The 20,236-nt window shown below is 30.2% G+C and overlaps 1 protein-coding gene across 1 annotated transcript in view; it reads left to right on the forward strand.

The window, feature by feature from the left end:
* The window catches only part of LOC133337585 (netrin-B-like), a 45,949-nt gene extending 39,657 nt beyond the window's left edge, over positions 1–6,292 (forward strand). The window contains exons 3-7 of the mRNA XM_061545803.1: positions 2,808–2,957; positions 3,640–3,729; positions 5,514–5,579; positions 5,689–5,920; positions 6,031–6,292. Coding sequence (XP_061401787.1) covers positions 2,808–2,957; positions 3,640–3,729; positions 5,514–5,579; positions 5,689–5,920; positions 6,031–6,172 — 680 coding nt within the window. The 3' untranslated portion in view covers positions 6,173–6,292. The remainder of the gene's footprint in view (positions 1–2,807; positions 2,958–3,639; positions 3,730–5,513; positions 5,580–5,688; positions 5,921–6,030) is intronic.
* The last annotated feature ends 13,944 nt before the right edge of the window (positions 6,293–20,236 follow it).

Consider the following 20,236-nt stretch of genomic DNA (forward strand, 5'->3'; position numbering starts at 1 on the left):
AAATATTTTGAGAAATTTCAATCTAAACATCCTGTGACGAACAATGAGTTACATTTCCCACAGCATGCCGAATTTTTAAATAAACCATTAAATTATAAAATTTCATTGGCGTCTGTCCATTCATCGAACACTGGCTGTATATTGTGTGGTTAGTATCAAATTTGTTTTTGGCGGCATGGCATTGCTTTAATTTTTGGCCAATATTCATATTATGATGGTTGGGCGCTTAACAACAATTACATCCTCCTCCATTCTGTGTTTTCGTCAACGTCATCATCATCATCGCCGCTATGTTCATCATGACAGAGTTCAATTAAAAGTACCGATTGCTGTTGTTTTGAGTTGTAGTAGTCCGTCCGTCGTTGTACAACACAATAGATTGTTGGGTGGCATTTTGTTTGGTTGTGAATGGTGGGAGCGAAGGAGGTATTATTTAAATTAAACATAAAATTACTTTTTAATTGAATTTAAATTACACTTTGAGGTAAAGTTTTCAATGTTGTGTTCCGCAGGCACTACTCCACATCGCACAAAGCTGTTTCCAAAATACAAGCCATTCATTCGTTCATTCGGTTAATGTTTTGATGTAGGTGTCGTCTTTGTTGTGTGTGTGTATTTTATGTGGCATTCACAACAATTCCACTATTCCAAGTTTTGTGTTTAGATTTGTATCTCGTCGACATTCTCTTTAATGTTATTTTATGTTTTTACATTCAATTAAAATTCTATATCTCTGATAAATGTGCTAACATTGGCAAAAGAACACACAAGGAGAGAGGGAGAAAGGATGGAAGGAAGGAAGATTTGTAATTTTGGTATAGTAATCTTGTTGCTTGGAGACCGTAGCCTTAACACAGAATTTTATAGGATGAGAAAATGAAACAAGGTGTGTGTTGTGGAGAATTGTGCTGGAAAACTTAAATTATGAATTTATCTAAAAATTTATTAGTAAAGAAAATGTGTAAATTGAAAATCTTGAAAACAAATCTGAAGATTTATATCACCCTAAAATGACCTGATTTCTTTTCTACTGGAAGGCCAACAATGGCCACTGTGTATAGTTGAAATCGTTGTTATCTCTCATCACTGTAAGATTCAAGCTATTGTTCTTGGAATTGTGTGTCAAGTGCTAAATTGATGAAGGCATCCATCTATCTATCCATGCATAATGGGCAACGTCTCAGTGGAAAAAATATGTAGTAGACGGTGTTTTTACAAGAAGATGTGAAAAAATAAAAATTTCGTATAGTTAGCATAACAAAAAAAGGATATGTGGATCTCCCATGTTTGTAGGATCTTCTGACAAATTTCCATAGTTAGAAGAAAATATGCATCCCTTCAACAGTCCTTCTCTATAAAAATACGACCCTTTCTTCTACTTCTTCTTATATACGCCTTTGATTGAGCTATATTTAAATCTGAACCGATTTTTCCCATTTTCAATAGGGTTCGTCCTTGGGCCAATTAAGTGACCTGTGCCAAATTTCCAAATCGGATCATAAATGCGACCTGTACTTTGTTAACAAAAATACATGGACGGACAGACAGACGGACATGCATAAATCGACTCAAAAAGTGATTATATGCATATTCTCAAAAGGAACCATGGGTCTATCTCTATACTTTTGCCTGTTACATGCGCAAAGACATACTACCCTGTACCACAGTGTGGTGAAGGGTATAAAAAGTCCACGCCATTGATTGTCTTCTACAACATTGATTGCCCTTGGAAAAATATTTTTTTAAGAAATCCACGCATTCGATTGTCTTCTACAGCATTGATTGTCCTTGGAAAAATATTTTTAAAAAATCCACGCCTTTGATTATCCTTAGAAAATATTTTTAAAAAGTCCACGTCTTTGATTGTTATTGGAAAAATATTTTTAAAAAATCCACGCTTTTGATTATCCTTAAAAATCTTTTTAAAAAATTTAAGGTTTTGATTATCCCTTGGAAAATATTTTTAAGAAAATTAAGGTTTTGATTATCCCAAAAAAATGTTTAAAAAAATCCAGGCCTTTGATAATCCTTGGAAAAATAATTTTAAAAAGTCCACGTCTTTGATTGTTCTTGGAAAAATATTTTTAAAAAATCCACGCCTTTGATTATCCTTAAAAAATTTACGAATTTGATTATCCTTAAAAAATCTTTTTAAAAAATTTACGGCTTTGATTATCCCAAAAAATGTTTTAAAAAATGTATGGCTTGTTTTTTAAAAATCCACGCCTTTGATTATCCCAAAAAATGTTTTAAAAAATGTATGGCTTGTTTTTTTAAAAATCCACGCCTTTATTATCATTAAAAAAAAACTTTTTAAAAAATCCACGCCTTTATTATCCTTAACAAAAAACTTTTTAAAAAATCCACGCCTTTATTATCCTTAACAAAAAACTTTTTTAAAAAATCCACGCCTTTATTATCCAAAAAAAAAAAATGTTTTAAAAAATGTACGGCTTTGATTATCCCAAAAAATATTTTGTTTTAAATCCACGCCTTATTATCCTTACAAAAACTTAAAAAATCCACGCCTTTGATTATCCTTATAAATACATGCTTTTGATTATCATTAAAAAAATTTAAAAAATCCGCGCCTTTGATTATCCTTAAAAATATTTTTAAAAAAATCCACGACTTATATATATATATATATATATATATTATTAATAAGTAATAATTTTCTTAACGATAGTGCTTTCAAAAACAATGATTAATTATTTTAATTTTTCATTTATCAATATATCACCATCTGTCAATTTATTTTTATTAACTTTTATTAATCGTATTTAAATTATTATTCTTATTTGCAGGATGTGATTGTCACCCCGTGGGCTCGACGGGTAAAACATGCAATCACTTAAGTGGTCAATGTCCCTGTAAGGAAGGTGTTACCGGTTTAACATGTAATCGTTGTGCTCGCGGCTATCAACAAACTCGTTCACATGTGGCACCCTGTATAAGTAAGTAATATACCACTACACCCACACCACTACACCCACACCAATAACAAAAAATCCTCCTCTTTCGAAGTAAAATATAAAATTAATTGATTTATAAACAAGAGGAGAAGTCAAAGACAAGACAGACCTACAACGACGTGGAGTCGTCGTCATCGTCCAACCAGACACAAACATACAGGTGGACACAACAAACAGTTGCTGTTCTTGTTCTTTAACTTACTGACTGGCTGAGTGACTGACAGAAAGCAATTTAATTACAACAATTTTATTATTGTAGCGCTGTTCTTTTCATTTGATATTAATGCCAGTCGTGTTTTGTTCTTTTTTTTCTCTTTTCCCACTTTGTTTTGAAATTTATTATTGTTTGTTGCTGTTGGGCTGATTGCTGACTGGCTGCCGTTGCAATACTTTTAATTTCATTCGACTACCGGCACCTCAAACTACAATAAACACCTCCATCAACACTGCCCACTCGCTGGTTGGCCGGCTCGCTTCTCCGCCATAAACCTTGTTTGAATGACCACGGCCACATTGTGGATGCTGATGGGTTTATGAATGTGCTCTGTTTTTTTTTTCATTTTGACTACCTTCGCTTTCCGTTCCTGTTGCATTTATTTGCTGTTGTTATTGCTGCTGCTGGTGTTTTTTTTTCGTTTTCCTGTACGACCGACCCAATTAACAGAAGTGCCAACAAATGCAAATATGATACAGGCTGAAAGTGCAGCGGTCAGTGAATACAGAGAACCCACCCAGGCTGAGGAAATGAAAAAATGTAAGTACCCCCCAAAACGTGAATGCGAAAAATTAATAAAATAGGAGATAGTATTGTTTTAAGGGTTATAAAATAGAGTAATTCTTTAAAAAGAAATAATCGATTTTATTTAAAAATTCAAGCCTTTAATAGTTATCGGAAAAAAACTCCAAGCCATTGATAGTCCTTGGAAGAACTTAAAATATTTAAGCCTTTGGTAGTTCATAAAAAAAAACATTTAAAAAATTCCCCTCTTTTAACAGCCCTTAAATAATATTTTTAAAAAATCCAAGCCTTTAATCGGACGAAACTACATATAGGAGCTATATCTAAATCTGAACAGATTTTAACAAAACTTCGCAGACATCACTCAGGACCTAATTCAGTACTCTGTGCAAAATATTGCCTCGATTGGACAAATATTGGGAGTTTGGTGCATCATTCATTTATGATTTTAACAAAACTTCGCAGACATCAATTTGGCCCTAATTCAATACCCTGTGCAAACTTTTGTCCCAATCGGACAAATATTGGGAGTTTGGTGCATCATTCACAAAAAATCGGACGAAACTATATATGTATATATATAAATCAGCTGAGCTGATTTGAACAAAACTTTGCAGACACCAGTCTGGACCTAATTCAGTACTCTTTTCAAAATTTTGACCCAATCGGACAAACATTGGGAGTTTGGTGCATCATTCACAAAAAACGGACGAATCTATATATGGGAGCTATATCTAAATCTGTCGAGGAAAATATTTTCTAAAATCCACACCTATATTAGGTAATTAATTTTTTTTTTTAAATCCATGCCAATATTTGGCCTTCAAAAATGTTTTTAAGAAATCCATGCCTATATTAGGCCTTCAAAAATGTTTTTAAGAAATCCATGCCTATATTAGGCCTTCAAAAATATGTTTAAAAATCCACGCCTATATTAGGCCTATAACAGACCTCGAAAAAATATGTTTAAAAATCCACGCCTATATTAGGCCTATAACAGACCTCGGAAAAATATTTTTAAAAATCCACGCCTTTTGGATAGGCCTTCGAAAAAATATTTTTAAAAATCCACGCCTATATTAGGCATATAACAGACCTCGAAAAAATATTTTTAAAAATCCACGCCTATATTAGGCCTATAACAGACCTCGAAAAAATATTTTTAAAAATCCACGCCTATATTAGGCCTATAACAGACCTCGAAAAAATATTTTTAAAAATCCACGCCTATATTAGGCCTATAACAGACCTCGAAAAAATATTTTTAAAAATCCACGCCTATATTAGGCCTATAACAGACCTCGAAAAAATATTTTTAAAAATCCACGCCTATATTAGGCCTATAACAGACCTCGAAAAAATATTTTTAAAAACCACGCCTATAACAGACCTCAAAAAATTATTTTAAAAAATCCATGCCTATTGCAGGTCTTGAAAAAAAAATAATTACAAAATCTGCGCCTAAAGTAGACCATAGAAAAACATTTGTTAAATATTCCCGCTTATATAAAATATTAAAAACATGCACGCCAATTTAATTATTAGAAAAAATATTTTAAAAATCCACCTGATAAAAATATTTAAAAAAAATCCAATCCTATAGTGCATTAAAAAAAATCGTCATTATTACAGGGGTCATTTATTTTTTTGTTCTTTTTGATAACCCTTTAATCCATTTTTGTATAAATAAAATATTACAATTACTAAAATTTTTTTCCATTTTTATCATTTTTTTCTTTTTGCTTCTTTTTCACATCCTTCTGTAATACCACCCATCTTCAAAATATGAACGGCATCAGATTGTGGCAAATGTAAAGCAACACCGAAGAAATTAAATTTAAATAAATTCTGCATGGAAGATTATGGTAAGTCCTTAATTAATAATAAAACCACGCATAGACTTGATGGAGATGGTCATGGAAAATGGGATTTAATTGATGAAATTATTTTTTTCCTTTTTTTATTACATTTTAGCCCTCATTGCCAAAGTCATTGGCCACGACAGGGCATCCCAGGATATTAGCACAGAGAAATTCTCCATCGAACGCCAAAACGAAATTTTCAAATATGAAATAAATATACAAACAATATTTAAACGCAATCCAATGATGGGTACAACGAGTTCAATGCTGGCCCGGGGTCATATGATGTGGTTGGTGCCGCGTAAAAATTTGGAATGCCAGTGTCCAAAAATTAAAATGAATAAGTAAGTGGAAGGACATTTTTAATGATTTCATTTTTTTACTTTACAGGAAAAACATGTTAAAAACATTTTTTTTAATTATTTTTGTTCTTATTTTTCTTCTCTCCTTTTAGAACATATTTAATATTGGGTCGTGATGCGGAAGCGGCACCCGGCTATATGGCCATCGGTCCTAGCTCCGTTGTCTTGGAATGGAAAGAAGAATGGTCACTGCGCATGAAACGTTTTCAACGACGAGCGCGTAAATGTAGTTGAATCGAACCGGAAGCGGAATATGTCAGAACGGATTTTAATTTCGTACATTTGGAACGTTATAGAATTTTGTATAAATTGTACAGTTTGCTCAAATTTTTAACTTTCTTTGGCATAATGCTATAAATATTACAAAGAAAACAAAATAACAAATTACTCAATAACACGAAATATACACCTATATACTAACACACACACAACATATACATATATACACACACTCATTATACATCTTTTTTTAAATTAAATCCCAGAAAAAAAATTATAGCATTTACAAAAAATTACTTTAAAATATTTTTATTTTTTATATATAAATTTATATATGTAAAATACACAGTATATATATATTTATTTGTCGAATTTCGTGATTTAATATTTTTTTAACAAAATTACTATAACAACAACCACCAGAAAAAATATTGCAGCAAGCAAAAGCCAAGTTACTTAATTATGCTTACATGAGAAAAAACATGAGTCGTGCTTTCACACATACACACACAGAATGCCACGCTGGAAGATGTTTATATTTATTCCAACCCACTGTGCCAAATCAACAAACAATTATTATTCCAAAAAATAAAAATTTTTCATCATAGAGAGTATTCATGTTCGCCACCCTAATACACGGTTGAATGATGTCCTGTCCCGCCGTTATTAACCACATAATTATGGTGTCCCATCAAAGGGGAAAAAACGAACCACAGTGCATCAACATTATTCATTATTTAATAAAAAAAGGAGTACAATAAAAAACCGTTATGCATGTGGCACAACAAGTTAATTGTTGTTGCAAGCAACAACATTGTAATTTTTTTATTTAATTATGCATGACAGTTGATTGCGCTGATGTGTAGTGTTTTTTTATTAATTCTGTCAACCTACAGGGTAAACTGTGTTCATTGTATTATAAATAATTACTTAAAACCCGTTAAATCATAATTGTTTTATAATAATTAATTTTTCACTCTACTGGACTTTTTTCGCATATTTTATTTATTTTTTTGTTTTGGTAATTAATTCATGGGATATATTTTTTTGGAGGGTGGTATAAATGGGGAAATGGGTTGAGGGTATAAAAATTCATGCCTAGAAAGAAAAATTCATGATGCAGTAGAACAGTAGTACTTGAAAAAATGGGCTATACAAAATAAATCCTACAATAGTCCTCTATTAGTAGGGGAAACTGGGGCACCTTCGGCTATCGCGTTTTCGATATGAAGCTCTCACCGTACATCTCTAGTTTCGATACATAGGTATCGAATATCGAAATAAATAACTGTTACAAAGTTTGAAATTTCCAGCTGATAAACGTATTTAGATGCACGGATTTTTGTATTTTTACAGATGTTTTTGTAATATTTCCATTCTATTTCGTAAATTTTCGTAGGTAAAACTTTGTAAATTTTAAGACAATATTATTGAAAAATATTCGGCATTTTAATGTGGGGCACATTCGGCCATATACAGATAGTGCCATATCATTTCCTTAAAATGTTTTGGAGTTTGCCTTTAAAAATAATCCTTTAATATGTTTCGAAATTACATATATAAGACTAAATGTGCTGGTATTGACGAAAATGCGATAGAAAGAACCTAAATCTGATGGTGTGTGCGACCTTGAGATTTCAACGTCCGCCGCTAGAAAATATAGTCCTAAAATTCAAACATTGTGTCGCGTATTAAAACCAAATAGAGCCTTTAGAGGATCTGAATTTCAACCAGACTGATAGCGATAATTACCAGGCTATGACTATAGTGCCGAATGTGCCCCATCAAATGCCGGGTTGGGACACATTCGGCAAATTCGACATTTTTACAAAACTGTAACATTTTTTAACTAATACTAATTTTTTATATCGTTTTGGTTAGTTAAAAAAATGGAACTTCGGATATTTTTCTTTTTATTTTATTGACACACATAAAAACTACAATATTTCGTTAATCCAATAGTGAAAGTTTCATTCAAATATCTCCATTAATCACCTAGTTATGGCCATTTCAATTTGACCATGTGTAAAAATATACCTGCTGTGCGATTCTGTTTGCCTGGTACGGCAAATGGGAAAAACGAAGAAATTGCAATACCACAGAAACATAAGAATTGTTTTCTGCATTGTGTAACGCCTAAAAATATGCTCACAATTTCACAAACTAACATGGAAGCACTAAGCAAACGATGTGGCAACACATCCTCCATTTTTCTGTTTTTGTCGTATTGCAATTTCGTCGATTTTCCAACTTGTCGCACCAGGCAAACAGAATCGTTTAACAGCTATATTTTGACACATGTTCAATTTAAAAGGGTCATTACTCGGTGATGAATGGAGATATTTGAATAAAACTTTCACTATTGAAAAGGGGGAGACATGTAGTTTTTACTTAAAATACTACGGATCTATTTCTTAAAGAACATTTTTGTAAATATTTCTTTATGAATATTTATTCAAATTTTAATAGAATATTTTTTTTCAACTGCTAATCTGGCGCCATCTAGAGAATGGGTAGATACAAAAATCGATTAAGTCAAATTTTAAACTCTTTTATTGTTCCTATAAATTTGGATGACATGCCATAATCTGTTCAAAAGTTATACGCTTCGAAAGTTGGATTCGACAAACTGATGTGGCTGGTTTGAATCATTTCAGCTCCAATTAACAGCTCTGGCAAAACTTCTCCTCAGTGTCATCTATTGAATGGGTAGATCTAAAAACCGATAAGCCAAAATTTCTACATAAACTTTTTAGTCATAACTTTTTTCGTTTAAATTTTAAAATTTTTAATATAATTGAATTCTGCCCATTAATAGATGACGCTTTCGACAGGTTTATACAAATTTCACAGCTCATTTGTTTCTGCCATAACTTTTTTTGTAGTAATGATATTAAAATAAAATTTGTGTCATATGAAAGGTACAGGCATATACTTTCCAGTGAATTTCTATAAAATTGGCAGCTCTGTTAAAAACTTGTAGTCAGCGCCATCTATTGAATGGGTAGATCCAAAAAACCGATCCCCGAAAATGTGTACATAATTTCTTTTTGTCATAACTTTTTTTCGTACAGAAGATATTTAAATGAAAGTGGTGTCATATGAATGGTGTAATCCTACACATTATTGTAAAGAAATAAAAAAATCTTTTTATAATTTTTAATATAATTGAATCATGTCCATTAATAGCTCTGACAAAAACTTGTCGTCAGCTCCATCTATTGAATGGGTAGATACAAAACCCTGTCAACTAAAATTTGAACGTAATTTCGTTGAAATGCGATCATCTGGTTAAGAGTTATTCGCTTCGAAAGTAGGGCTTTAAATACTGATTTGAATCATGCCCCTCAATAGATGGCGCTGACGATGCGTTCTTAGAAGTTTCATACTTCATTTACTTTTTCCCATAATTTTTTTCGTACTACTGATATTAAAATATATTCAATATGATGGGTATAATCCTATACTTTCTGGCGAAAGAAAATCACTTAAATATTTCTTTGGAATATGAAATCTGGTATTGAAGTTTTCTTTAATTTCTTTGATTTTACTGTTCATAGTAAAGTATACTATTTTCGCCTGTCATATGACAGCAGTTTCCTTGAATTTGGATAATATATTTAAAAGTTATACGCTTTGTAAGCGGGGTTTCAAAAATTGATGTGTTTGATTTGAATCATGCCCAGCAATAGATGGCGCTGATGACGCTTTCTTAAATGTCGCGTACTTTATTTTTGCCATAACTTTTTTTTTAATCTACCCCCTATATAATTACTTGAAGTATTCCTAAATAAATCCTAGATACATTTTTTATAAATTGTTCACTTTTAACGCAATCTAGATCGCCAGCAGTCATCCATGGAATATCATTTAATATCTGTTTTTTTTTTTTGGTCTTATATTACAAAATTTTACATTTTTATATCGAAGCATTCAATTTTTCACATTGTCTAACTAATGAATATTACTTTATTTAATTATACAAAATTGTAATCGTTGCAATCATAATTAAATTATATTAAATTAATTATATGCAAATAGTCTGCATATTAACCTTCAATGTTGCATATTTGAAAACGCTGAACGCTGTCCATACACAGGGCCATGAATCCAAAATATGGAAATTTAATTATCACACAATTTTAATAATTCAATAACCTTTGCAGTTTTTCATATTCATTGTCTGGCATTACAACGTGCATAATGGAAATATAAATGTTTTAAAATGAATTTTTAAATATTAAAATTTATGAACGAATAAAATTTTATATTCACATTTTTGACAATTAAAAAAAAATCTTATAATATTTGTAATAATGTTTGTGATTTTTTGAATCTTGATATTTTCCATATTTTTGTATTATTTTTTTTACAATTGTTATATATTTCCAATAAAATTAAATTTTTATTTGTTCAGGTTTTCTTATCAAGTCTATTGTCTTTAACAATAAATATTTTTTTTTCTTTTTTCTCGTCCTTATCGATTCTCCATCATCTCCGAAATTAATTACAATTCCTAATCAGCAAACAAAAACAGAATAGATACATATTCAATAAGCCATGACAAATGTCCATTACAATTTCAATAATCATTTGTTAGCATTTGGCTCAAAAAGCTCATTAATCCCAGAGATTTATTGCTTTCCTATGCGTCGTAGCCTTTAGGAATTTTCTGCAAACTGAAGTACTCACAAACATTTATACATACAACCAAACAAGAAAATATAAAAATAAAATTTTTTTCTCCTTGAATATGTTACTATAACATTTCCACAAATAACCTCTTCTTGTTATTAACAAAATGTCACAAAGGATATTCATGCACATATATATGTTTCAAATGTCACTTGAAGAAAATCCTTGTCCATTATTATATTCCTGCTACAACACATAAAACACCTAGAATTTCTTAAAGAGACAACCTTGTCACTTAACCGAACTGAAACAACAACAGACAGCTTTGAACTGTAACGGCATCACCATCACTAGCTATCATTAGATACAAATCTTCGTAAAGCAAAAAAAAAAAAAAAAAATCCCGATTCCTTTTTAAGGCATTTACTATTTGGTTGGAAAAACTAAACACGCAACTAAGACTTCGAACACACATTTTGAATGACAAAATGAGGTTATGTTTGATTCATGATTGTATTGTAATGGGGATAACAAATAGCAGCTCAGGAAGTTGCCAGATGGATAGAAATTTCACAAAGTTTTGAAAGAAAAATATCAAATTTTAATAAATATTGGAAAATATATTTTACTATACCTCGAAAAAAAAATAAAAAAAAAAACAATCAGAAAAAACTCGTTGGGAAAATATATATTTTTTTTAAATATATACGCTATTAATATTCCTTGAAAAAATATTAAATAAAAAATATGAGTCATTTTCGTTCTATAATCATGGTATATTTTTACAAATATCAGCATCATAAGTTTTTAAAAATATCTGATTTTTCTTGTGAAAAATATTTTTAAAACTCGACCATGTGGTGGTCCTTTAAAAATATATTTCTGAAAGTATTTCTTACAAATTAAAAAACCAAGAACACTGGTGATTGCCCTAGAAGTTTTACTTTACTCAGGTTAGGTCCTTTGGAAAAAATATAATCTTACCTGGGATATTCCCTTGGAAAAAATATTTAAAAGAATATTTTGGAAAATTTGCGAATTTATGGTCCTTTGAAAAAAATATGTCTACACCCTTGGAGATACTTGGAAAAATATTTTTTTACAATTTACGCTTGAGGAGGCCGTGGAAGTACTTTCAAAAGCAATGCTTTTGGTGGTTTTTTGAAAATAAAAAAATATTTTAAGAAATCTACAATTGTAGCGGTCCTTGGAAAACATAGTTTTAAAAATCTGCAATCGTGGATTTGCTTCAAAGAAATATTTTTTGAAAATCTACGCTCTGGAGCTTTTTGAGGTCCTTAAAAATATGTTATTACTCTATGCTCGTGAAGTTTATAGGGGGAAAAATTAAAAATCTACGGTAGTGAAGGTTCGCAAAAAATGTATGTACGACTTTTTTAACCTTCACCACACTGTGGTACAGGGTATAATGTCTTTGTGCATATGTTTGTAACAGACAAAAGGAATCGATATAGACACATGGTTCCTTTTGAGAATATGCATAGAATCACTTTCTGAATCGATTTAGGCATGTCCGTCCGTCCGTCCATGTATTTTTGTGAACAAAGTACAGGTCTCATTTATGATCAGGTTTGAATGAATTTTGGCATATGTCACTCATTTGGCCCAATGATGAACCCTATTGAAATTGGATAAAATCGGTTCAGATTTAGATATAGCTCCCATATATAGTTTCGTCCGATTTCAAGTAAATGGTGCACCAAACTCTCAATATTTGTCCGATTGAGGCGAAATTTTGCACAGAGTACTTAATTAGACCCAGATTAATGTATGCCGAATTTTGTTGGAATCGGTTCGGATTTAGATATACAGTAGATATCGGATATAAGCACATCTCATATAAGAAAAAATCGCATATAAGAAAGATTATCAAAAACGCCGAGCTTATTTTTTTATATCCGATAATTCCATATAAGAAAAAAACGCATATAAGAAAGAAATCTCCGGTTTTCTTGAGATTCTTATATCCGATATCCACTGTAGCTCCCATAAGTAGTTTCGTCCGATTTTATATAAATGGAGCACCAAATAGTCAAATTTAGGCCGATTGGCACAAAATTTTGCACATCGTACTGAAGTAGGTCCAAATATATGTATGCGAAATTTTGTTGAAATCTGTTCAGATTTAGATATAGCTCCCATATATAGTTTCTTCGATTTTATGTATGTATAGATGTTTGTCCGATAGAGATAAAATTTTGCACGGGGTACTGAATTAAGTCTTGGATTTTGTGTCGAGATAAATGTTGGACAGCGCACTGTGTTGGACAGCGCATAGATTGATCTTTTGCATATTTTGACATGCAATTTTTCATAAATTTCAGATTGGTAACCAAAGTGGTGAAGGATATCATTTAGTCGGCCCTGTCCGACTTTTGAACTTTCCTTACTGGTTTTAAATATAAACTAATGGAGGGATCCTGGGAAAATTTTTTTTTTAAATATGCGCAATTGAATGTCCTTGGAGTTTTAAAAATCTACGCTGGTGTAGATTATTGAAAATAATAATTTTAACAATCTGTAATTGTGTAAGTCATTGGAAAAAATATTAAAAAAAAATCCGTTCTCGGGATGATCCGTGGAAAAATATTTTTTAAAAAAATTACAATCTTGGCTGTCCGTATTAAAAAAAAAAAACTAAGCACATCGAGTTGTCCTTTTTTAATGATTTACGCTATTCGATGTCCGTGGGAAAATATATTTTTTTAAAATCTACGCTCATAGAAGTGTCCTAGGAAAAATATGTTTAATAAATGTCCATGGCGAAAATATTTTCAAAAATCGAAGCTAGTTAAGGTTCTTGGAAAAAATATTTTTAAAATATCTCAATTGTGATAGTCCTTAAAAAAGAAGAGGTCCCTGAAGAAAATATTTTTTTTTTTAAATAAAGACGGAGGTTTAAAAATATTTTTTAAAAAGCTAGGCAACTGCTTACGTCGGAAAAAAGATGCCTAGCTTTTTAAAAAATATGGGCATTTTTAGATCCACTTTTTAAAATTCCACAAAAAAGATATGGCATACCATTTTGTCTTTTCAATTTCTCCCAACAAAGCTTAAGGTATTAACATAAAAATTACAATTGTCCAAAAATGTGTCGGACAATGTAAAAGACAAGAGAGCTACAACACAATAGATTAGATACCAAAAATAACAAAAACAAATTGTTACAGAACAAACCAAGAACATACACATATATACATGTAGCCCCAACGAAATCCATCTAAAGGCCCGCAGAATTTTGTGGAGAATTTAACAAATGTAACATTCTCTCCCAAAAATGGTGACCATGACCGTGAGGTTGTAAATCACATTTTTGTTGTTCTTCGAGAATGACTGTTGACAGTTAACATGTGACATTTTTCTCTGGCCATGCCGTGTGTCTTTTCTGTTACAATGGCAGACAACTAGAGCGGCAACGACGACAACGTGTGTCATGGATTTGTATGGGAAAGACCGATGACCATACACAGATCTATGTTCTAGTTGTAATTGTGTGACACCCACAATGGTTTGTTTGTATTTTTGGGATTTTGTTAGTAAGGGGTCATTTATTCAATTCCGCTCTGTCTTTGATATTAATCTCCCTGTCTCAAACTATTGATGGCAGCGAGGAAAGAGAGATAACAGATTAGATTTTCAAAAAATGGTATTAATGGATTTATTGGTTTGATTGGTTTGGCGTGCAAGGACAAAGAGGAAAATTTAATTTTTGGGAGGATTAAATTGTCTATCCAATGGAAATGGGTATGTTCAGGAATAGTCAAAGGATTTATGAAGAAATTGTGTAAAATATTAAATTTGCAAATATAAAATAATTCAGAGAGTTTGAGCTGGTTTAAACACCCCTTGAAATAAGAAATTCCAAAAAATTTTAGCTACAAAAATTTCAAATTATACTCCAACCAATTCAATTTTGACTTATTACAATTTTGTCTCATTGGGCGGTAACCATTGTCGGGTACAACATGTTTTTTGATACATTGGTTTCTCATGTTGTTGACACAATGTTGTGACAGCAACAACATTCTGACACCCGACCGTTGAACAACTTTTAAGTTTTGGGTTACAATTTTTCCAGCACCTGAAAAGAGTTAACGCCAAATGAGACAGAACATGCGTTAAATGTGTAAAAATTGTAATGAATTTCTTGGACATTGGGGTGGGGATATGATGGTGTTATTTTTAATTTTTAAAAATAACTATAGCTCAATTGATGGGTAGATAAATTATTTGAAATCTGCTCCATGAAAATTAAATAGATAAATTGTTCCAAGATGTGAATATCTCTTAGATAATTTATCTATGCCTTACAAATGACTTAGGGAATACAGCGTCGCCATACTAAATGTTTAGATAAATTATCTTTGCCATCAAAATAATTCGAAAATGTATCATTGTTTTAAAAATGTGTTAGATAATTTGTATGTGGTATTTAAATGGCTTAGATAAATTATGCGAGTCAAAACCTGGATACTTTATCTATATTAGGCTTCAATAATATAGCCTCATAATGAAAATGCTATAAAAAGGACTTAGATAATTTATCTCGCTTTATCAACATTGCAAAATAGTCTTAATGAATTTATCTATAGAATAAAATGGCATTTAAATTATCCAAGGTACTTAGATAAATTATATAGATTTGATCTTTTTCCTATTGTACTGTATAATTTATCTTTACAAGAAATTTGAATTGTTTAGATTATCCAAGGTATAGATATAGCCTAAGATAATTTATCTATGTATATTAACATACTTTTTTCGATTCACCAAGATAAACATATTATATTCTATATGTTATAAAAATTTAGATAATTTATTTATGATAATGCAATTGCAGAGATAGCTACACCAAGATAAACGGTAAATCGTATAAGTTACAAAACTTTAGATAATTTATCTATGATATTAAAATCGAGGAAATAATGCATCCATGTTATCTAAATGACTTGTATAAAATAAATTGGATAATTTTTTCGTTATTAAAATAACATAAAATATTTATCTAAGCTATAAATAGGACTTGGATAATTTATCTAAGCCCGAAATTTGACTGGGATAATTGATCTAAGCTACAAATTTGTTTTGGATAATTGATGTGAGCAATAAATATGACTTGGATAATTTTTGTAAGCTATAAATTTAATTTGGATAATTTATCTAAGCAATAAATATGACTTGGATAATTTATCTAAGCATTATATTTGACTTGTATAATTTATTTATGCTATACATTTGATTTGGATAATTTATTTGAGCTATAACTATGACTTGGATAATTTATCTAAGGTATAAATCCGACTTGGATAATTTATCTAAGCTATAAATTTGACTTAGATAAATTATCAAAGCTCGAAATTTGACTTGGATAATTTATCTTAGCTATAAATTTGACTTGGATAAATAATCTAGGTAAGGTATTTGAATTGGATAATTTATCTATGCAATAAATTCGATTGAATAATTAATCAACGCTATAAATACGACTTGGATAACTTATCTAGCTCCTTAATATGTTTTTGATAACTTATCTAAGCTATAAATTTGATTTGGATAATTTATCTAAGCTATCAATTTAACTTGGATAATTTATCTAAACTTTAAATTTGATTTTTTAAAGTTTATTCAAATTTATCTGACCTATTTGGATGTGGCTGATCAATGTGTATAATTTATCTGATATATACAAATTGCTCAGATAATATATTTAAACTATATTTTTACATAGTAAATTTATCTTTCCAAAAATATGGTTTAAATAAATTATCTGAGCCCAGCTTTTTAAATATCGTAAATAAATTACTTAGTGACTTTTTTCATTGTTAAAAATTAACTTAGATAATTACATACACTAAAAGTCGGGTTAGATAATTTATCTACGCGATATAAACTATTTACGTAAATATTATAAGCTAAAAATGTGGTTAAATAATTTATCTACCCTTTAAAAATTATGTACATAACATATCTATGCTAAAAATTGGCTTAGATAATTTATCTAGGTTATAAAAAATACTCGATAATGTACCATAGATCTGAATTATTTATCTAAGTAGTAGATACATTGTCCCAACATAGCATTTATTTTGTTTTCCTCACACCACTCCATTGCAACTTTGTGACACTTTGAAACGCGCACATGCACATAGATACCTATCTAACACACATGCTGCTACTACTCCTGCTGCTGCATGATGATGTTTTTGTGGCTGCATCAGAACATCAGAAAAATCATATCGCCACCGTTGTTAAACGCAATTTGTGACAGTTGTGATGGCGGTCGGTGGTGGTAATGGTGACATTGTAAAAAAAACATCAGCGACGAGGACAATGCCACCGTGTTGAGGTTTTTGTGTATTTTTATTAAATTCATTACATGATGACTGCGGTTGTTCAATTTTTGTCGGCTTGTTGATGATCTTTTTTGTCGTCGTCGTAATGCTATTAACACTACATTTTTTTATTGTCATCTATGTGAAAAAATAACGGAAAATGGATATGGAAATAATTTTCAAAAAATATTAACATATAAATTGAATATTTTTTATATATAGCAGACAGGCAGCAGGATAAGAACATGGAAATTGGGAAAATGGGAAAAGGGGGTACAAAATATGATAAATTATCAGGATGAGTGAAAGGATGTATTTGAATAAACACATATACAAATAAAAATCAGAAAAAACCAACAATATTGGATTCGAAAGGAATTATGGTAACTGATATTTGCTGGACTTTGGACACATATTTGATGACAATCCATAAAATAATTTGTAATCAAATATTATACTCTTTTCATTTTTATACCACCCTTCAAAAGTCATTTAATACACCTTCCTTCAGTTCGTTACAGCTGTTTATCAAATGTGTTATATCCGGTAGAAAAAAAAACAGCAACAGCAATAACAACAATTATTAATGACTTTCATATTAAATTAGCATACGTCAATGACACTAAACACCATTGTGTAAAATTTTTATTACATGATTATTATTACTTTTTTTAGTCACAAAATGTCATTTTAGTTTCCACCAAAGTTATTTTCAATAACGGTATTATTTTTTTTCTTGTTCGTGCTAAATAATGCAACATTATTAAAACCACATAATTTATTAATAATAAAAAATTCAGTGATTTTTTTTTTTTTTTGTAGAAAAAGTTATTTATGATACAGTGAATGAATAATGGACATCAGTACTACTACTTTGATTTGATATGCAGGCTAATTTTTTTTAAACAAATATGGAAATTTAGCAAAAAAATCACATTAAAAAGCACAGCAACACAACGCTTCTGTAGTATAATATACAAATACACAGGGTGTACCAAAAGCATACGTGTGGAATGTCAAATGTCTTCCATACCTTTACCATTTCAAAATTACCTAATATACATATTTAAAATTTTTGGGAATTTTTGATATTAGTAAACTTTTGAAAAATTCATTAAAAAATTTCAAAAAATTTGCATGATTTTTTTAATTTTTGTAAAATATTAAAAAATTTGAATATTTTGATCAATTTATTTTTGGGTCTGAAACAGCAAGATTTTTTTAAAATTCTGAATAATTCAAAATTGTTTGGACTTATATTATAAAAGAATAAATTCTGAATAATTCAAATTTTTATATTTTTATACAATATGAAAATCTGGTAAACTTCTAAAACACTATTTCTTGAATTTTGAAACTTTTGCGTGTCCAGGTTATTAAACAATCAATATTTATTTTTCAATAATATAATATCATATCACATTATGAAAAAAATTAAATTATAAAATATATTCATTTTTTTATTCTGCAAATTCAAATTTTTGAAAATAAGAAAATTTGTAAAAGAAGAAAATTCTAGAATTTTATTGGAGGTTTATTTAGATTCTAAACAAAATAATTGTTTGGAGTTATTTCGATAATTTGTAAAATTACAAAAAAAAAAACCTTTTTTCCATATTTGAAATTTCTTCTGAAACATTAAAAAATTTTGGAACTATATATTGAAAAAAAAAATAATTTTGAAAATTCTAGAGATTACAATGGATTTTACTTGCATTAATTTAAAAATTTTAAAATCTCCTCCTTTTTTAATTTCGAAATTTAATTGATATTTTAAAATGTATATATTAGTTTGGGGGACAAGAAATCCATTACTTTTATATGAACTATAGACTTTATCTAACCTGAGCGTGACCATATTATGGTCACACTTATACGACGATCAATAAATAATCTAAAAAACCTATACCCGAGCAGTGCTCGTTTGAACTATTGGTTACAGCCCGAAAATTGATCCAGTCGATTATTCTGATAAGAAAAAGGATACAAATCAAGTTTTTCGATTCAGTGACCCACAGTCTAGACGCAGAATGTTTCGTCCCAAAATTCGAAAAATAAAATAATTACAGCACTATTCGGGTTAACATGCTTCGGAATGTCCGTTGCTTCTCTCATAGCAGTCCTGCTCTTTATTTGCAAAAAAAAAATCTAGGAGTTGATTTTCACAATCCTAGATACCAATTTTTTATCATTGAAGAAATTTGGCCACGCAAGAAAAAGATGATAATCGCTTGGTACCAAGTCCGGACTGTATGGCGGATGCATTAAAACTTCCCAACCAAGCTCCCGAAGTTTCTGGCGAGTCATTGTAGATGTGTGTGCGTTGTCCTGGTGGAAAACGATACGAATACTGCCCAATAGCTATCTTCAAATGGTCCAGTTGTTGACAGTAGAGATCAGAATTTATGGAAGCAACTCATAATAAATTATCCCCTTCCAGTCCCACCAAATGTATAGCAGAACCTTCCTGGCCGTTAGTCCTGGTTTGACCACATTTGAGGTGCGATTGTTTTCGCACAGGGTTATATTATGTGATCCATTTCTCATCTCCAGTCACCATCCGCTTATGAAATGGGTCCATCTCATTCCGTTTGGCCAAGGCAGATGGAAATTCAATCCATCGTATTTTTTCTGTTAATTGATGTGGCACCCAAACATCGAGCTTCTTTTTCTGCACCTGGGCGATGTTACAACTTCGATCATTTCTCCGATTTTATCGACATTTTCGACGACCTAGTGGCCTAATTAATTTCTTTTTCCACAACCTAATATTATCTAAATATAACACAAAATATTGAAAATCCAAATTTTGGATATTTAAAAATTTTTTAAATGCGATTTGTTTTTTTTTTTTTTTAATTGAAAATATTTTAAAAAATTTTAACATAAATTTTAAAAATATAATTGTTTACTTTGAAATATTCCATTTTCCTTTATTGAAATGAATTATAATTTTTTTTTAATAAAAGATTTGAAATCTGAAATTTTCAAATTTTTACAAATCCTCACAAATCTATTTTTCAAATTTGAATATTTTAATATAAAGAAAAAAAAATTAAAAATTTCAATTTATAATTTTCGAATAATGACA

This window comes from Musca vetustissima, unplaced genomic scaffold, assembly GCF_032173495.1.
Source record: "Musca vetustissima isolate MV318-11 ecotype Yass unplaced genomic scaffold, APGP_CSIRO_Mvet_v1 utg31133, whole genome shotgun sequence".
Taxonomy (NCBI): Eukaryota; Metazoa; Arthropoda; class Insecta; order Diptera; family Muscidae; genus Musca; species Musca vetustissima.